This window comes from Alexandromys fortis, unplaced genomic scaffold (assembly GCF_014885135.2).
Source record: "Alexandromys fortis isolate MF-2015 unplaced genomic scaffold, M_Fortis_MF-2015_v1.1 scaffold_5, whole genome shotgun sequence".
NCBI lineage: Eukaryota > Metazoa > Chordata > Mammalia > Rodentia > Cricetidae > Alexandromys > Alexandromys fortis.
In genome coordinates, this window is record NW_026067924.1 from 17,638,638 (window position 1) to 17,657,504 (window position 18,867).

The window sequence follows — 18,867 nt, forward strand, 5'->3', positions numbered from 1 at the left end:
GGGCCTGCCTAGCATGACTCTAGAAATATTGCTTGAGGTGTAGTTTATACTGTTTACACATGCCACAATCACTAACAGTCAAACCACAGAAGTCTAAGACTGCTGAGCTCAACACACTTCATGAATATCAACTGGACATAATTTTCATACCCAGGCTGACTTCTTTTATAAATGATGAGATTCTGTACATAATAATTCTTCAAAATAGGAAGTGATTTTTTTTAAGGAAGCATAATTCATTATAGTCCCAAAGCAAAGCGTGAAGCAGCTCAACATCCAGTTCCGGGTCAATGGTTTAGCACATCACAGCGTGCTCATTGAAAAGGGCACTGTGGAGCATCAATAAAAGTAAAATCAGCTCCAGACTAAATAGAAACACGGAGAAGGGCAACGATGAGTGCTAACTGACAACCTGGCAATTTCCAGTGACTGAGCACATACATGTGCACAGACGCAGATCGCTGTGCAGTGAGGATGCCCTGGAGAAGAGGGAAGAAGTGCCAAGGAGCCTGAGACGTGGGGTGTGAGAGATTTCATAAAATTAGTCCTATTGCCACTATGTCTTCTTTTCTGATGCAATATTTAAAAATATTTGAGAACCGTTTTGATATTTAAATGTTAGGATAATTTTCTCTAGCTGGCAGAATGATGGAGTTTTTTTAAAGCAAATTCTTAGGAATTTCTGTATTTTTACCTTTTTATTCAATACACATTTGACATTCATAATTAAAAATTAGTCTTTACTCATTTTAATTTTTACGAATATATGTATTTTTGCTTGTATGTCTGTGCATCCATCAGACGTGTTCAGTGCCCTCAGAGACCACAAGAGGGCATCAAATCCCTGGAAGTTGGAGTTACAGGCAGCTGTGAACCACCATGTGGACTGGGAATAAAACCAGGGTCTTTTGGAAGAGTAGCCTGTGCTCTCAACAGTAGAGTCATGTCTCCAGCTCAATGCTTGTAATTCATAAAAGCAACAAAGCAAACCTTGCCCCTTTCCATCTCCCACTTTAGGCAGATATGCTTCCTTCTCCTTTGAGCTGGACCACTGTCATGGGAATGTGACTTACGCTCAGGGCTGGTTTGGTGGAGGATATGATATAGTAAGTGTGCTGGTGTATATTATATTGCCCTGTCCTCTTGCATTTTGCCGTACTTTTGAGAAAAAAAAAATTGGACGGCTTCACTAAGTATGCTGACTTAGAATCCTTCAGGTATGTACCAACCAGTAAGAGAACACGTTCATACAGTAGTGTTATTTTCAGACTCTTGAAGCCCTTCCACACTCATTTCCATGGTGGCTACATCAGCTGTGAATAAGGATTCATTTTTCTCCACATCCTTGCCAGCAACTGTTTTCCTGACAATAGTCACTCTGACTACGGAGAAATGAAATCTTTTTTTTTTAAAAAAAATTAGTTCTTTGACATTTCCGGTGAGATGGAATCTTAAGTCAATTTTTAATTCACATTTCCTCAATGGCTAAGGATACTGAATGCTTTAAAAATATTTACTGTTATTTTTATTTCTTCTTCTGGAAACTGTTTATTTGGTTCATTAATGCATTTTGATAGCATGATTATTTTTAGATGTTTTATTTTTGTAGTTCTTTATGTCTCCAATATTAATCTCTCAGCTGATGTATAGTTGGCAAAGTTTTTATCCCATTCTGTGACTGTCTCTTCACTCTTTGGTTTCCTTTGATATAAAGAAGCCTCTTAATTCCATGTGATTCCATTTCATAGTTCTTGATATTAATTTCCATGCTATTGGAATCCAGTTCAAAAAAATCATTGCCTGTGCATATATCTTGAAGTGTTTTCTCCTAGCAATTTTAAATTTTCACATCTTATGTTAATGTTTTTGATGTCCTTTACATTAATTTTATGCACTATGACAGATAATAGACCTAGTTTCGGTCTACTGTACATGGAAATTTAGTTTTCCCAGCACTATTTATTAAAGAGAGGCTGCCTTTTCTCTAGTGTATGCTTTTGATAGTTTGGTCACAAATTAGGTCATTGTAACTATCTGTATTTATTTCTGGGTTCTCTATTCTATTTTTCTGGTTCATATGTCTGTCTTTGTGGCAGTAGCAGGCTATTTGTGTTGCTATAGCTTTTTGATATAATTTGAGATTATGAAAACTATGGCTTTTATTTTAAAAATTGATGCCATTTTTGTGTCCATATAAATTTTAAGGGTTTTTTCCTGGTCCTTTGAAGAACATCTTTGGAATTTTGACGGGAATTACATTCATTATGGGGTTGCTTTTGGTAGTACAGCCGTTCTCACAACTTTAATTCTGCCTATTAATAAAAAGAAGGTTTTTCAGTAATTTTTTGTAATTGCAAACATTAAAAATCTATAGAATTAGGTTTAGAATTTTTTGGGCTTCATAATATAGTACAATGATAAAGAGACTGGTGTACTTCTTAAAACATCCCAACTCCTGGTGGTTTGTGTCTGATGCATTTTCTAAGTCTAGATTACTGAGAACAAAGTTCCACAGCTTTGTACGAAAACAATCTTACAGAGTGTTTCAGTTACATATTCTTTCCTCCCAGAGCACTGTGGAGGCGGCATTGCTGTGTTTTGAAATTTAGTGTTGAAACTGAAATCTGAAGCCGAAAGGTTTGTTCCTATGGTATACCTGCTTTCTTTTTCTTTCCTCCTCATCTTTTGGGGAGAACACCTGCAAAATATTTTACATGATCCTTGTGAAATAAAAGAAAAGCAGGATATGATGAGTAAGAACTTTGTTTTATACTTTGGCCTCAGTGGAGGTCTTGATTGAAGACAAGGGCTTTCATTACTAGTTGAATCACAGCTTCCTCTCTGCTCTCTCTCTCTGCTCTCTCTCTCTCTCTCTCTCTCTCTCTCTTTCTCTCTCTCTCTCTCTCTCTGGGTTTCTTATCCAACACCCAGGACCATCTGGCATGCCTTTCATCTCAAGCACTTCATTTTTCCTGAGAGAACCAGTTTCCCAAGTCAACTGACCTGTTTGGATATTCTGCTTTTGGTGCATTCCAGCTTGTTGGTCGGCATTGGTGCCCTAATTGTTTCTCTAGCAAGAGTGGTCTTTCTCGATCCTACATTGTCTTGGGCACCATCTCGTGCCAATTATGGTTAAGACTTGGAATTTACTGTTTTATACACACACTTTCTCTCCTCTAGTCATTTTTCCAAAGAATACTTATATATCTCTTTTAGATGTCTTTATTCTATTTTATGTGTATGAATATTTTATCTGTGTGTATGTATTTGCACCACATGTGTGCCTAGGGCTTGATGAGGTCAGGAGAAAGTGTCACATCCTCTGGAACTGGAGTTACAGATGGTGATGAAGTACCATGTGACTGCCAGGAATTGAATCCAGAGTCTCTGCAAGAGCATCAAGTGCTCTTAACTACTCAGTCATTGCTCCAGCACCCTGACCCCCCTTTTTCCTCACACAATGGAGCATTTTGTATATTCAGATGTGCCTTCTCATTGCTCAACTTTTTAGAGGGACTTGGGGAGGGTTTTCAATTTGAAAGTGTTAGAATTAATTTGGGTTAGTGTTTAATCTACTTAATTTGGGGAGAAGTGATCAGGGAAAATTTATAATTTCTGAAGTTTGATTTCTTAGAATTGTTTTTAGTGTCCTGGGAGACAGAAGAACCTCATTCAGAGATGGTTACATGACAAGAGCTTTCACTCTGCCTAGATCCCCTATCCATGAGCAGATATGCCTCCTCCTGCTATAATAGACAGGGTGGCTCTCGTCATGACCTGTTATGTCAGTAAACCTCATGTTTCTTATTGCACTCAGAAGAGACAACCATGAGGGGCTTCTTGCAGTGCTCTGGGCCAAATACATGCAGGGCTTCAGGTGTATGGAAGCACCTCTAAGCCCTGTGCTCAGAAGGAACCAGTGCCTGGCTTTATGCTTGACCATTCTACCTAGAGTTTATGAGTCGTCTATTTGCATGAAAGTGTTAAGAAAATGTGTATCAAGGAGGTAGCTGGAAATTGAACCCATACTGGATCTTGTCTTCTGTCACCTCCCAATCCGACTCCTTCCTCTGCAGGTGATACGTCCTCCAACTAAGTAGTGACCAGGTAGTATAAGTGTGAGAAGCCTGTGTTCTGATGCTATCCCCTGGCCCTTGTGGGAAGCTAGGTACAAGGGAGGTAAGAGTTTGGATCTGGCATGGTGCCACAAGCCATTCTACATTGTCTGCATTTTTCCTCAACACCTTTTTCTTCCAAGCTCCCCACATTTGTCTTTTAAGTTTCCACTATAGCTCATTAATCTCTAAACACTCAATGGCTTTTCTAGCCCAAAGTTCTTCCATAATCCTCCCAAAAGCCCATGGTCAGGTCTGTCAAAGCGATACCACATGAGCTGGTACCAATTTCTGTCTTAGTAGGGTTTCTATTGCTGTTATAAAACACTATAACCAAAATCAACTTGGGAAGAAAAAGGTTTGCTTCCCCTTACAGTCCACCATTCAGGGAAGTCAAAGCAGGAACCTGGAGGCAGAATCTGATGCGGAGGCCATAAAGGAGTGCTGTTTACTGACTTTCTTCCCATGCTTTCCTTACCCTGCTTTCTTATGTCATCAAGGACCACTTGCTCAGGGATGGTACTGCCCACAATGAGCTGGGCCCTCCCACATCAATCATCTATCAATGAGATGATCTACAGACTTTTCCACAGGTAAATCTGATTTGGGCATTTTGTAGACTGAGGTTTCTTCTTCCCAGATGACTCTAGCTTGTGTTGTCATAAGCCTAGCCAGCACAGCATCTTTAATGAAACTTTTAAAAACATGTTTTATGTAGCCCAGGCTGCCTCCAAATTCAATATGTAGCTAAGGCCAGTCTTTAATTACTGATGTGCTCCCCCAAGTGATTAGATTATAGGCATGCACTACCATACACACCTCTATTTTGCATTTTAATTACTTTGCCTTGTTCTTATCCTGACAGTTACACAGATGCTTCCAGTACAGGAATCCAGCACATCCTCTCATGACAGCTCTCACCTTAGGAAGCTGAAGCTGAAGAGTGCACAGCCCCCTTTGTTTAGGTGTGTGCCATTCAGACTGCCCTGCATCCTTTGTGGGCTAAGTCCTAGGTGTTTGCACAGTTTGACTGCGGAAGACATTGGCTCTTCTGATCATCTGGTAGGTGTGAGAACTCGAGAAAATACAGTTGTCATTCTCTTTCACAACACAGTGTAGTCCCTTGGGATTTGTGACAGATGGTTTCAGAGTCTCCTTGAATGCCAAAATCTCTTCTATAGAATGGAACAGTGTTTACATATGACCTATACACATCTTCCAGATACTTTTAAATACCCCTGGATTACTTATAACGCCAAATACAATAGGAGTTCCATGTCATCAGTTAATGCGCTGTGCTGTTTAAGGAATAATAACAAGAAAAACTCTGTGTATATCTGCAGAAACACAGTCAAAAGGGTGGCGGATAGTGAATGATGCCTTAGGGAACTGTGAGAGAGGCTCCAGGAAACCAAGGCAGAGGGCCTTCGCCTCCCTCATGTTCATTTCCTTCACTGGATTGCTCTTGGATGTGATTTCATGCCTCCTGTGTTAAACATTTATATTCAATTTATAGGACATGCTTATTCTTGTTGGAGATTGGAAGATAGCTGTAGAGCCCGATCTCTTGAAAGGATATGCTGAATGCTGTCCTTACTGTACCCTGAATCTGGATATGGCCTTCTGCCTTGTTTCTGTGTTTTTCTAGGTATAAGATGCACTGCATGTCAGACAGTTGTATTTACATTGTTCTTCCCTGAGAAAGTTCTGGGGAAGGGCTGCTCTGTTAGTAGGTGCTTGCTGGCGATTATTTACATGTTTTTCTGAACTCAAACACCCTTCCTTGGATCATTGCTTTCTTTGTTTCTTTGTGTGTAAAAGTACACTGAAGCTAAGAAAAACTGTCTACACTATTAGACTGTAGTCGGTCCTATTCTTTCAGGTCCCTGACCTATGCAGGTCTCACAGACACAGATTTGTAGAGGTCCACAAACGCCGACACATGTCCATTACAAATGCTGTTGGCACACCCGCCCTACGGCTTCTGTCTACGGTGGGCTGATTCTGTGGGTGTGGGACCTGCAGACCTGTACTCCTGATCTGATCACCTAAGAGATGAAAACCCCTCTCACAATGCCCAGTGTTGGTTTGGTAGGGTAAGTGATTATTGGTGTCTTCCTCCTTTCCTTGTTGTCTGTGAGTCTCTCATTATTTATGATAGCTGTCTTTGTTATTATCTTCACTTAAAAATAAAAAAACCTCTTTCAGGATTGTTCTGTTCTTCAGATGAGGTGGGGGTGGAGGGCATTCTGTGTCCCCCGCAGTTCTCCTGTGGAGCACAAGAATGGCTCTCAGGAGCCCAGCAGTCTGCTCTGCCCAGCCTCCTCATGCTTATAGACAGCATGCATGCTGGAAGTACTCCCCACGGTCCTGACTTCCAGGGGAAGGCAACACATGACTGCTCCTTGCGCGCATCAGCCACTGTCTTGATCTCAGCTGCCATCTTTGCCTTCTCTGACAGGAGCTGGGCTGAAGCTGAGAAGGTGAGGAGGGGAAACCGATGCATTTGCCTAGGACTGAAATGGCAGTGGATGTCCCTTGCAAAGGGAAATTTGCACCTGTTTAGAGTTGGCTTCACTTGGAGAGCGTGGGGAACAAACGTTAAGGCCAGCCCATTCAGAATGAGGACTGCCCAAATTACTTACGGAAGACATCTGCGAAGCCGTCAGCCATTCAGGAGGGATATGAAAATGAGCCCCAGCTGAGTCTCCCAGCAAAATGATTCCCCTGGGCTGTGAACCTAGGAAGCACAATTTATTTACATTATTTATACACCCAGGCAGTGAGCAGCCTCCAGAGTGAGTAGCTATTTGAGCAGATAGCCTGGTGTGTATCAAATGCACAGTCCATCCTAACAGTGATACATGGCCACTTTTCATGTGTTGGGGAGTGTGAGGGGAGCGTTTAGGAGCTGAATGAAATTTCTCAGCCCTTGGAACTGCTAGCTAAGCTTCACAAACACAGGTGTGCTTCCTGGCTCAGTGTAAAAGCAGCTGCTGTACAGCATCCAGAACGAGTGATGGATGAACACAAGAAGCAGGCTTGATCTGAGTTCAGAAATATGCCCTAAATTTTGGTTCTGGAAATGGCTTTTTTTAGAGAATATACCAATTCTGTTTAAGAGTGAATGCCCTCATGGAGCAATTTTGATAGTTTAAAGATGTGATAGTCTCTTTAAAGTCTTTAAATCCGCATACACAAAGGCACTAGATGGACAATTCTGGCTGATTAACAGAGAGAAGGAGCTAGGAAGGTTTCTGTGCAGCCTGCATGTCTGGATGTAAGAATCACTTAATCAAATTCAGAGACACATCTTCACAAATCACTTAGTGGGGAGTACACCCTCTAGCCACTTAAGGGCTTGGAAAAATCAAATGATTCCTCTAGAGTCAGAGACGTCTCCTTTCTCCAATGCCAAACCACTGGAGTGAGGCAGAGGATGGCCCAGCCTTACTGTAGTGGTTCCCTAGCCTTGGCTTCTATGGAAACTGCCACTGGGCCACAAGGGTGGAGACTAAGTAGGTCTGGGACATTTAAGAGGATGTGGGATGCTAGGATGTGGAGATTCAAGAGTCTTCCTTCCTGGGATCACTAGCCTGGAAGGCTTAGAGTTTCATCTAAATCTGCATTTGTTGTTGTTGTTATTGTTGTTTTACAGTCTTGGAGATTGAACATTGTTCCTCATGCACACTAAACTAGTGCTTTAGCACAGAGCTACTCCCCATGCTCCAGATTTTGTCCCAATTTTCTCTGTTCTTTTCATATTGTAGTACTGAGCATTGAACTTAAGACTCGGCACACGCCAAGAAGAAACTCTACCACTATGCTCTAGTCCCAACCAGCTTTTCACATTTTATTTGGAGACAGGGTCTCATTAACTTGCTCAAGCCAGCTGGAAATCACCTGTAGCCCAAACAAGACTTGAACATTCAATCTCCTGCCTCAACCTTTGACTGTATGAGATTGCAGGCCTGTGCCGCCAGGTTTGGTTCTAAACTTATTTGTTCTTTGTATTACTCACCAAACATTTCTAATTTCATTAGCTTTTCAGCGGGCCTTTCCATTTCCTGCTCTCCCCTTTGCCCCTCTGAAAGCTCACAGAACCTAGACTTTAGGCTTGTCAAGGATACTCTGATCAAGGTAGCTCAAATCAAAATTTGAGTGGTTACCTGGAAAGCCCCCGTTGAATGAGTGCATGACCAAAATCATCCCCAAGGGAGCAGAGAAACATTGACCAGCAGAACAGGGACAACGCCTTAGTTTTGGTCTACCCCTGAAGTGGATTCTTAGCATTGGTGGCCCAGGCACCCAGGCATTTGTGCTTTTAGAATAGGAAGCATTAGTTATTTCTGTACGCGTCTGCAACCTGAAGGTTGGCTTCTCTCTTAAGTCATCCAGATATTCACCATGAGAGATGGGAGGCTAACCTGAATGTATGTCGAAAAGGACATGCAAATGATTAAGTATTAGTTCCTGTGTCATTCATTATTTGGAAAAGTCCCAGCTTTTGATTACTCTGTTATCTGCCCTGCACTCTTCCCTAATGTTATCATTAAGGTTTCTCATCCCCGAGTGGAAGAGCCAATTAAACAAATTACATTCTTCATCTTCCAGGTTTGCCTCTTCTCTGCCTGTCTTTTTCCGATCAGAAAGCCAATCTAACTGGGCACTTCAATCTTACCCTCAGACTCCGCCTCACAAAGGTGATTCCTTTCTCTTCAGTTTGACTCAACTAGAAAAGAAGCACCCACTGTAGTAGGACACTGACTTTTTTAGTTCGTACCTTCGCAGAATTTCTTCTCATATGGAATTCCATCTTTTGGATCAATACCCTTTAGAAGAGGAATAAAGAGATTAGCAGTGTGGTTTTAAATGTATGAGGCACATACACTAAATCCTTCCCAACTGAATTTAACATGCAAAGGCAAATCAATAGATAAAACCCTTTGAAGCCTTTTGGGCTCCTAATCCAACTTAGTGATACTCCCTGTAATGAGCTGGGTTTAAGAGGAATTGAGGATAGAACAGGAGGATAATAAGAAATGAGGCTCATTCGCTCAGAGCAATCTGGGGCAACCATTTAGAAGAGGAGAAGGAACAGGAATGACTCTCCTTGGAGCACTGAGGGCTGACTGAGTCTTGGGGGTGTAGTAGATCAATGGTATGTTCTACATTCTCTAAGCTGGAAATCAAAGCATCCAGACATCTCAGAAACATCAATTTTCATCCGTTTCACCCTTTCATCCCACATTCAATCCAGGGGACATTGATGAAGTAGGGAGACACTTGTGGTTGTCACAGTGAATGGGGATGCTCTTGACATCTTGTGGACAGAGGCATAGGAGGCTGTCACACACCTTACAGTTTATAAGATGATGCATCTAACTCAAATGTCAACAACCCCAGGATTAAGAAACCCAAAAAGGGCAGTTGGTCCGGAGTGTGACTGGGTCATCACAGTCAAACCTCCAAACCAAAGCGAGATAGCGGAGCACCTGTCCCTTGGTGACATCAGTGTTATTTTAAGACAAAAGTGGTTGGTGGCCTTAAATATGATAGGAACAGTGAGTTCTTGTTCCTGATCTTGAAGACTCCAAATACACATAGAAACTTTATGCTGGGAAATGAGGAAGGAAACAGAAGCGTCGCACCTTCTTTGCCCTTGTGACTCCTGTAATTAACCAACGACCAGAGCCACCCCTCAGCACACATACACCTATTCACACCACAGTCAACAATGGAGCCAGGCGACACTGTACGGCAATGGCAATGCAGGTCTTGATGGCTGCAGGCTCCTTGTTTTTGACTTTGTGGTTCTGGGTAATTTTTCCTCTGCAGAAAGGAGCAGGTGTTACTACATGAAGCTGCTGAGACTCTCTAGTTAGTGGTGATGAGCTTCACATTTTGCCCTCTGAGCCCATGGTGGATTTTCTTTTAGTCTTTGCTTGGCCACTTCTTTATGGAGGTGGGATATCATGTCACAAACATGGTAAGGGGACCATCTTTGTGGGGACCATGGAACAAAGAAAGCATTCCCACATATTAATCCTTTGTCCTGAGATAAGACAACCAAACTTGGATTTATCACAAAAGGAGCTAACTTGGGGTTCTCTACACCTTAAGGCTCTAATGCAGATTTTCTGCCCCATAAAGAGAAAGCATGACTGAGGGTAAAATGTTTGAGGTTGACACAGTTATCTGTCTTGTTGTCTATATACAGAAGCCACAGATCCTGACGCACACCATAGAGATTGCTGGCGCAAGCCTGAGCTACTGGTTTCCTGGGGAGAGAAAAAGACCTAAGCTGCAAAATGAAGCAGTGATTTCTTTCAAAGTCAGGAATCTTCATCTTCAAGGCTCCTTGTTTGCATAGCTCCTGCCTGTGGCGGGGCTGAGAATGGCTGGGAGCTCCAGGACATTCTAGGTCAGCTGTTCTCAATTTTTGGGTTAAGACCCTCTTGGGACTCATGTATCAGATATCCTGCATACCAGATATTTACAGTATGACTCATAAAAATATCAAAATTACAGTTATGAAGTAGTAATAAAATAATTTTGTGGGTAAAAATTCCACAGCATGAGGACCCATATTAAAGGGTTACAGCATTAGGAAGGTTGAGAACCACTATTCTAGGAAGAACAGAGAGCCACACTGTCATTGATAAGATATAAGTGTTTCTATTTAAGCACTTCAGGCTTGTGAGAAAGAAGACCCCCAAAGAAATGGACCAGACTTTGCAAGACTGATGATTCATTAGGATTGCCTTCATTTTTTCTAAATAATTATTTACTTTCATACTTGAATTTGTGTTTGTAAGTTGGTTCTCCACAAGGACCCTCAAATCATGTAAATATAAGACGACTGTAACACATGAATCTGCAGCCATTGCTTATCACAGGTAAGTATTGGGGTGGCTTCCTGTTTTCTTTCCTTTTCCCTCCCTGAAAGCTATAAACCCATTATGTTTAGAGAATTGGAGCAGCACAAATTAGAAACTTTGGGGTGTGAGTGGTATATGTAGGGTAATTTCTATGGCACCAGAAAAGGCTTATGAAAGAAAACAAATGGCCGTAACAAAATGGCAACACCCTCTGGCTCCTCCCAACAGCTGTGTGGGTGCTGTAAAGGTGCTAACATCGACTCCTCTTTCATCACACTGCTCAAACAGAATAAAAGAATTAGGGGAGACCACGGTATAGATTAAAACAGCTGTCTAAGGTAGCCTCAGTTCTGACAATGCCACTGATGACCTTCCTATGTGATGGAAAATCTTGATCCTCATACAAGGAGCAGGGGAAGTTTCCTGGGTTCTCACTTTCCAGTGTGGCCTAAGAAAATACACACCGGGGAGGGCAGGAAGTAAGAGACGATATTCAACTTTAACTCAGTGCTTACCCAAATGCCATTACAGTTGGTGTCCTGATGGGCATCCCAGTTGTCTGGCCTATGAAGAAAGCATCAGCCTTAGTCTTTGGCATATACGGGATGTTCAGTGAATGCTAGTTCCATGAACGGGTGTCACAGGAAATGCCACCGTAAGATAACAGTATTCTTCAAGGAAGAGCACCCCATATGTGCTGTGACATACAAAAGCTGCCACTTAGCATCTGCAGTCTGGATTTGGAGCGTTTCTGGAACCTAGGCTTGAAGCCAGCCTTTCCAGTGACGGAGGGGAGGGGGGGTCCTGTGGCCTGTGTTGTTGTGGGATGGCGTGCATAAGGAGTAAGTCTGCAGTCCATTTTCTTCAGTAAGGGGCAGCTGCAACCGCTGCCTGTGAGCTGAGCAGCACCTGGGAACCTTGCTGCTGCAGCACTGCAACCCTGTGACTGCAAAGGGCGGCACAGCTGGGTTTTGAAGGCAGAGCTATGGTTGCTTTCCATCAGTCCATGGCTTAAGCAGGATATGTGTCACGTTATTTGGAGTCCATACCTTGCTCTAAGGGTACAGGAACAGCTTCTGGGTCCACCTTACTGGGAGAACTCCCTTGGGGGTTGGGTCGATGTCTACGGTCATTTTTGTATAGCTAGTTTCTCTCAATAGAATGCCATGTCGTTGAAGGGGCAACTTTGTTTTGTTTGGTGCCTAACTCTATGCCAAATGCTTTGCCAGTATCAGGTTTGTGGTAAGCGTGTTTGGCTAAACAACTGTGTCCATGAATAAATGCAGGACCCTTCTTTCTGCAACTAGGGCTCCCCAGGTTGGGGAAAGCCCTGGTGTCTCACACCTCCAATGAAAGTTACCTTCTGCCTGGGTACACGGTCTTGTTGCGGTCATTGCAGTCTCTCCCTCGCCAGTGGTAGCCCCGCAATGTCTGAAATTGAAGAGCGCGCACAGAAGGGGGTTAGTCCAGTTTTGACACCGACCACGGTGAAGGCTAATCAGGCTATCTAAGGGATATTGACATCTGCAGTTTCTCACTCAAGTATTGAAGATCAGTAGGGAAATTAAGATTAATATAAGATAAGCTATGTGAGGTAAAATATAATTTGACACCAAACCCAGAAATAGGTGGGAGTGTACGTATAAATAAATGAGTGTATGTTTATGGGTGATAGTGAGTGTATGCCTGATTGTGACGATGTTAGGGTATGAGTTTATGTATGCATATACATGCATGTACATATATGTGTGCGTCCTTACATGTATGAATGTGACGTGTGTGTGTTTGTGTGTGTGTGTGTGTGTTTGTGTCTGTATGGGCATCCATGTATACTCCTAGAAACATCAGGACTGTCCAACTTCTTAAGTTGTTTTGTTAGCCACCAGTCTTCACAGGGTATATAATATTTCAACTATTTGGTCAGTGATGGATCTTTTCATTGGATAATTCAAAAAAATAATGTATGACAATTTTAAATCCTTTCGATTTGTACATTACTGAAGAGCTTAAAACAATCGGGAGTCAAAATTCCATCGGACAGTGTTCTTCCTTGTGGCCTCTCACCCTGTGGTGAGTTCAGAACAGGCCGCTTGCTTGTTTCCCCAGAAACCTCGCTGGCATCCTAACAGCTCTAAACCAATCCATGTACATACTCGAAAAAGCAAGCTCAGGCAGATTTATGAATTTCCAAAATCATAGACACCACCCTGGTAACACTAGCCCCATGGAGCACTGTAGTTGGGAACGATGTCAGGGAGGAGGAAACAGAACTGGGCCTATGGTTTGCTTTGATGGCTAATATTTTTATGAAGTCGAAAAGCCCATAAAATTGTGAATTGATGTATGTTCATCAAATGAAGTTCAGTCTTGCCTTATTGATAGAAAGAAATGTGTAGATGAGACACCATATGGAGCCCACGCCTATTCCTCCCCAGTGGTACTCACTGGGGAAACACTGTATTTGTCGGAATCGCCATCTTTGAATGGCACAGCCTTCTTTATAGATCTAGGAAGGAAAACAAACACCCTGTGAGCTAAGGAAAAAACGATGCCTGTGAAAATAAACATGTTCAGATACTGGCTGTTTATATGACTGTCACTGATCTAAAAATAAAACCCAGCGTCTGCGTGAAAATGTCAGGCACACTCGGCCAGTCAGTCATTCTCTTTATTCAACCCACAGTTTCTCTGTATTTAACGTGGGCCATTTGAGGAGGTGGAATAAACGACTTGGACTTGTAGGAGACATGGGGTTTATGCTATGGTACCCAGCAAATGGCAGACTACATCTTGGATCTAGTCAATTGAATCCCAGCACTCCTGTGGTGGTTAGAACAGGAGTGGCCCCCAGAGGCTCATATCTTTGAATGCTTGGTCATTAGGGAGTGGAAGTACTTGGCAGAGATTAGGAGGTGTGGTATTGTTAGAGGAAGTGTGTCTCTGGGGTCTGGGCTTTGGGGTTTTAAATGATCAAGACAGGCCTAGTAGTGTCTTTCTCTCTTCCCGCTGCCTGTGCCCTGATGTTGAACTTTCAACTTCTCCAGCACCATATCTGCCTACATGCCACCACTCCCCCACCATGTGACCTCTGAATGATAAGCCAGCCCCAATTAAATCCTTTCCTTTATAGAGTTGCCATGGTCATGGAGACTCTTCACAGCAATAGAACAGTGACTGAGAGAACTCCAAATTGTCTCTGTACCCTTCGCACACTCTGTTAAGGAAAATGTCCATTTTAACCACTCACTCTCAGAATCTTGGGTATTTAATGGTCATTATCTGGGAATGACTTAATGGGACTGGGTAGCCAAGGACACAGGCATGATAGCTGACATAAATCAGACCAAAGTTATGGATACTCTGAGAGGGAGGCCACCTCCACACCTTACTACCAGACTCTTCCTGTTTCAAAATCACTGCCCCGCTTCCCCTCCATCTGGGGGAAATCAGATAAAGGACAGCAGAAGATTGCAGTCCTGCCGCAGGGCAAAGCTGTGCCGGGAACCTAAACTGTGTGGGATTTTGTAATGGTCTTTTGAATCAAGAGCATCCAAGCAGATCAAATAAATGGAGCTCAGAACAGGTGTAGAGGACATTTACAACCCATTTGCTCAGCTAAAGAAGAGGGCTGAGAGTCTAGAGGGTCAATGAGAGCAGAGGCTGGTCTGTGGCTACCAGATCTGTGGCCACTGGAGGGTAACATTACCTGTTTGAAAGGGGACAATAATAGTGCCTGCCTCCACATACGCAATGGTCCTCCATGCATAGAAAGCACCAGCTAATTTGTTATCTTGATGATTACTACACCACGGGTTGGTATAAAGGGCAAACAAGGCTGCATTTATGTGTTCTCTGTAAGTCATAAATCACCAAATACGTGTATGGTGTGGAACAAATTATAAGTGGAGCACAGTGACTTAAAAAAAAAAAAGAACAAAACATGCGGGCTTTGCTTTTATCATAAAGGAATAAATTTTCTTTTAAGTTGGGCCAAAAAAATCCATGGCCCTAGATGCTCCTGAATTCAAATTTTAAAGGTGGTTCAATTAAAGTATTGTCACTTGGATATCATTGGAAACTTCAATGGTACCATTAAAGAGAGGGGGTTCCCAATTCAGTTCAAACCCGGCATGATTGGACACCCGGGGAGCCGGCCGTACCTCAGCCTTGAAGCATCTTCTTTCATGTCTGACAGTCCCTTCTCCTCATAACCTGAGGCTCTCTGCACCTAACCCTAGCCACAGAAAGGGCGAAGCTGCTGGCTTCTGGGATTCAGGCCAACTGGCTGCGGGGCTCTTGTTGGCAGATGAGCTAGGAAAAGTTTGTAACTCTTTGGTTCTTCAGAGACTCTGGATGTGGGTCAGAATCATCGCTGCCTCCTCCTTCCTCGGGCTATCTTACTAGCAGCCTAAAGATCTTCAGCAAGTGTAGTCCCCATGAAGCTCAAGAGATAATGAGTGGTGGATCACAGGAAAACTTTTAACATGACTTAAATTATGTTCCTCTCCCAGTAGCTGTGAACCTGGCCTTAACACAGGTAGGTCTTTGCAGATGTAATTAGGTTAATTTGCAGTCCTTAAAATGACCTTCATCAAATATGACTGGTAGGCTGTAAGAGGTAAAACAACACCCACCCCCCTTACAGGTAGAAGAGGTGGAGGAAATGATTGAATAAAAAGTGGAGGTGGGGATCAGAGGGATGCAGCTGAAAGGATTGATGGGTACCACAGCATCCAGAAAGAGGCAATGAACGATTCTATCGAGAGCATCTGTTAGAGGAGCACAGTCCTGCTGTCTTTGGTTTTGAATTTCTAGTTTCCAGGACTGAGAGAGCATAGATTGTGCCATTTTGTCACAGCAGCAGCAGGAACTTAGCTCCTCAGAGCATACCTGTAGCCTGTCTCTTGCACTTGTAAGCATTCTCAAGCCTCTCCTTCTCTTCCTAAGACAGCCAGGCTGGGGCAGAATGGAATAAAGTCTCGGGACTCCCACAGGAAAGCAAGAGAAAATAGGCAGCAGAGCAGATGCTGCTGTGGTCCTACAAGAATATCTCACATCATTAAACTATTAAAGCATCACTTGTGCGTGTATTAGTTTAGCTTCGTCTCCTGACATGCAGGTAATCATTAAACATAGATAGCCAGGAGTCAGATTTGAGGACAAATCATCCAAGACTTACCTAGAGAATGTTTGGGGAAAATGTAGTGCTCTTTTACTAGGTCTAGGGTCAAGGAATCTGGTGTTCAAATTTCTCAGATGATTCTGAGGGAAAAAGGACTCAATTTACAGTTTGATTTTAGGTGAGGGGAAACAGGCCTTAAGACATTAAGTGACTCAAGTTCTTTAAATCAACTCAAGATTAAAAATGAATAAATAAACCACCAAATAAAACAAAACAAAAAATAAAAGGGGTATAAAAGTTGCTTGGAACTAAATATACCCAGGGGTGAGGGGGTTGGGTCCTCAATGGCCTGGGGAATTACTTTTTTTAAGGCTTGGAGTTGTGCTTTAGAGAGGAAACATCCCTAGATGCTTCTGTGTAGAGGTCTTGGTTGCTAGGTGGTGGCACTGTTGAAGGGGATGGGGCCTCATTAAAGGGTTGAAGAGAGAGGGAGGGAGGGAGGAAGAGAGAGACAGAGATAGAGAGAATGTGTATGTGCATGTGTGTGTTTCGTTACAGCTGTCCTCTCTTACTAACACAGAGAGCAAGAAAAAAGCTGGACTATTTTGCTTCATAAGTCATCATTTGTCTTGCTGTTTGTAATATTAATTCTATGATATTTAGTTTAAGCTCAGACATAGGGTGAAGCTAAGATCTGGGATAGTTTTGCAGTTGTTTACAACACTGGGGACTGAACCAAGTGCCCTGTGCTTGCTGGGCTGATGGTCAACTGTTGAACTTCGTCTTTCAGCCTTGGAAGTTACATTGACGTGAGTGTGTGCTGGTGGAAGGTGAGGGTAGAGGGTGGTGGTAGAAAATTTTGGGCAGTGTCTTTCTGTGGTTATAGCCATGCCCAGGGCTGATGGTGAGAAGTGGAGGAAGCCCTGAGTGAGAGGGTTCCTGAGCTAATGTCTGCTGCTGACATGGCATAGCCATGTAAAGGACCATACAGACTCATGGGAAAATGGCAAAGCCTTCTCCTTAGGGTGAGGCTCAGAGAGTAAATCCTCCCTCTGGCCATGTATATATGTTGGTAATGTGCACGGAAGATGTCCACTACCTCCCCTCTTTCATAGTTACTGCCAGAAGACTACTCCCTACCAACCCTGCTCCTACAGAGATTAAACCTGCCTCTTTGGTCCAGCTGTATGCCATAAACCCTGCCTCCTCGTTTAGTGATGTGATAACCCCTCTTCCTTGTTCAGGTGTGTGCACTAAGCCTGCCTCTCTGTTCAACTCTATATAATAAACACACTGAGCTTTAGGGGTCCTGAGGCTTCTCCATCAGAAACCGGGTTCACCCAACCCCAGCCTCTCTTTCTATCTCTCTGTGTGCTTGCTTTTCCTTCATTCCCTCACCACCCAAGTCAGACACAGCTCTAGAAGCTGTGCAGAATGTTGCAGCCAACCTCATCCATACATTATGTGTCAAGAAGAGGCTTTCCCAAGTGTTAAACCATGATTGCCTGAAACCCTCACGTGGACACTGCTCACTGGGGCGAAGGATGCCTGTGATACATTTCTAAAAATTGTTTTGTTCAAAGTAAGTTTGTCTGTTTGTTTCTATACAAGCCATGTTTTGAACAAGAAACATGACCAATTTCAGGAGGATGCCTTTTAATTATGAACATCAGTTTAGCCCGCAGAACACAAAGACAAGCAAGGAGATGTCCTAACTATGCTGACAGTAGAAACAGTATACATACAATTCAATTTTCTGGCAGATCTTGGCCAAAAATGGTAGTGAACAAATATTGGAGCCACTTCTAGGATATTTCTGGGGAGATAAAAAAGACAACAAGAAGAGTTGATTATGTCAAGGAATGGTTCCCACAGAAGACCCCTCTGTTGTCTGGATGACTGGACCCAAATCCGGTTCCACTGTGTTTACCCAGATGTACTTCTTGCTCTTGTCTCCGTGTCCCATGTTCATTCTGTCTCCTGTGTAGGGGCTTGTGCTGGTTCCTGGAATTGGAGCCCAGCCGTCTGCTCCGTCCTCATCGCCACCCTCACGCTGTGCTTTTCCCAAATATGTCTTGCTTGTTTTTGTCAGCTATTCAAATATTTCCTTCTGGAATGCTTTGAAAGCAATCTTCAAAATGCTTTCAAACAAAACAATTCTATTCTACTTGAATAGTTAAGGAGATGCTGATAGGGAGACACAGTTGCTTTCCACCAGCCCTGAGTGTGTATGAGGTGTACTTGTGGGCATTAATGTCACTTCCACCCTGGCCTAGAACTGACAATATTTTCAGACTATAAAGGAGGTATTGTGTGGATCTCTGGGATACTTTCCCAACATCCTATGACTAGAGGAGCAACCCCCATGTCTGAGGCATAGGGTTGTCCTCAGCTCATCCCAGCTTTCAGCATTACTTGTGGAGTCCAAAGTATAGGATTAATAGGGCTTTTTAGGAACCCTGTAGGGAATGATGATAACTCAGACATTTGGCAGAAAGATGGTCGAAAGTAAGGTAGGAATATGGGAGGCTTTCTAACTCAAGATACAGTACATAGCTTTTTTGAGATGCAAATATTCATACTAGATGTACTTAATTGGGCACCACAGGATGGGTTCTGGAAACCTGTCCTTCCTCGTTTGTTTTTCATATCATTTTCATGCTCAGTCTCTTGGGTCATTCTGCTGTCCTCCAACACTTGAGAAACACTATTCTAGCTCCTAGCCAACACTATTCAAGGTATATATATA

General features: G+C 42.9%; 1 protein-coding gene across 1 annotated transcript in view; it reads right to left on the reverse strand.

Moving 5' to 3' along the window:
• Positions 1–18,867, reverse strand: part of Aoah (acyloxyacyl hydrolase) — a 182,822-nt gene that overhangs the window by 91,117 nt on the left and 72,838 nt on the right. Inside the window, exons 6-11 of the mRNA XM_050142759.1 lie at positions 17,864–17,934; positions 13,442–13,502; positions 12,357–12,427; positions 11,512–11,560; positions 8,899–8,947; positions 6,761–6,855 (exon numbers count right to left, since the gene is read on the reverse strand). Of these exons, the coding sequence (XP_049998716.1) occupies positions 6,761–6,855; positions 8,899–8,947; positions 11,512–11,560; positions 12,357–12,427; positions 13,442–13,502; positions 17,864–17,934 (396 nt within the window). The remainder of the gene's footprint in view (positions 1–6,760; positions 6,856–8,898; positions 8,948–11,511; positions 11,561–12,356; positions 12,428–13,441; positions 13,503–17,863; positions 17,935–18,867) is intronic.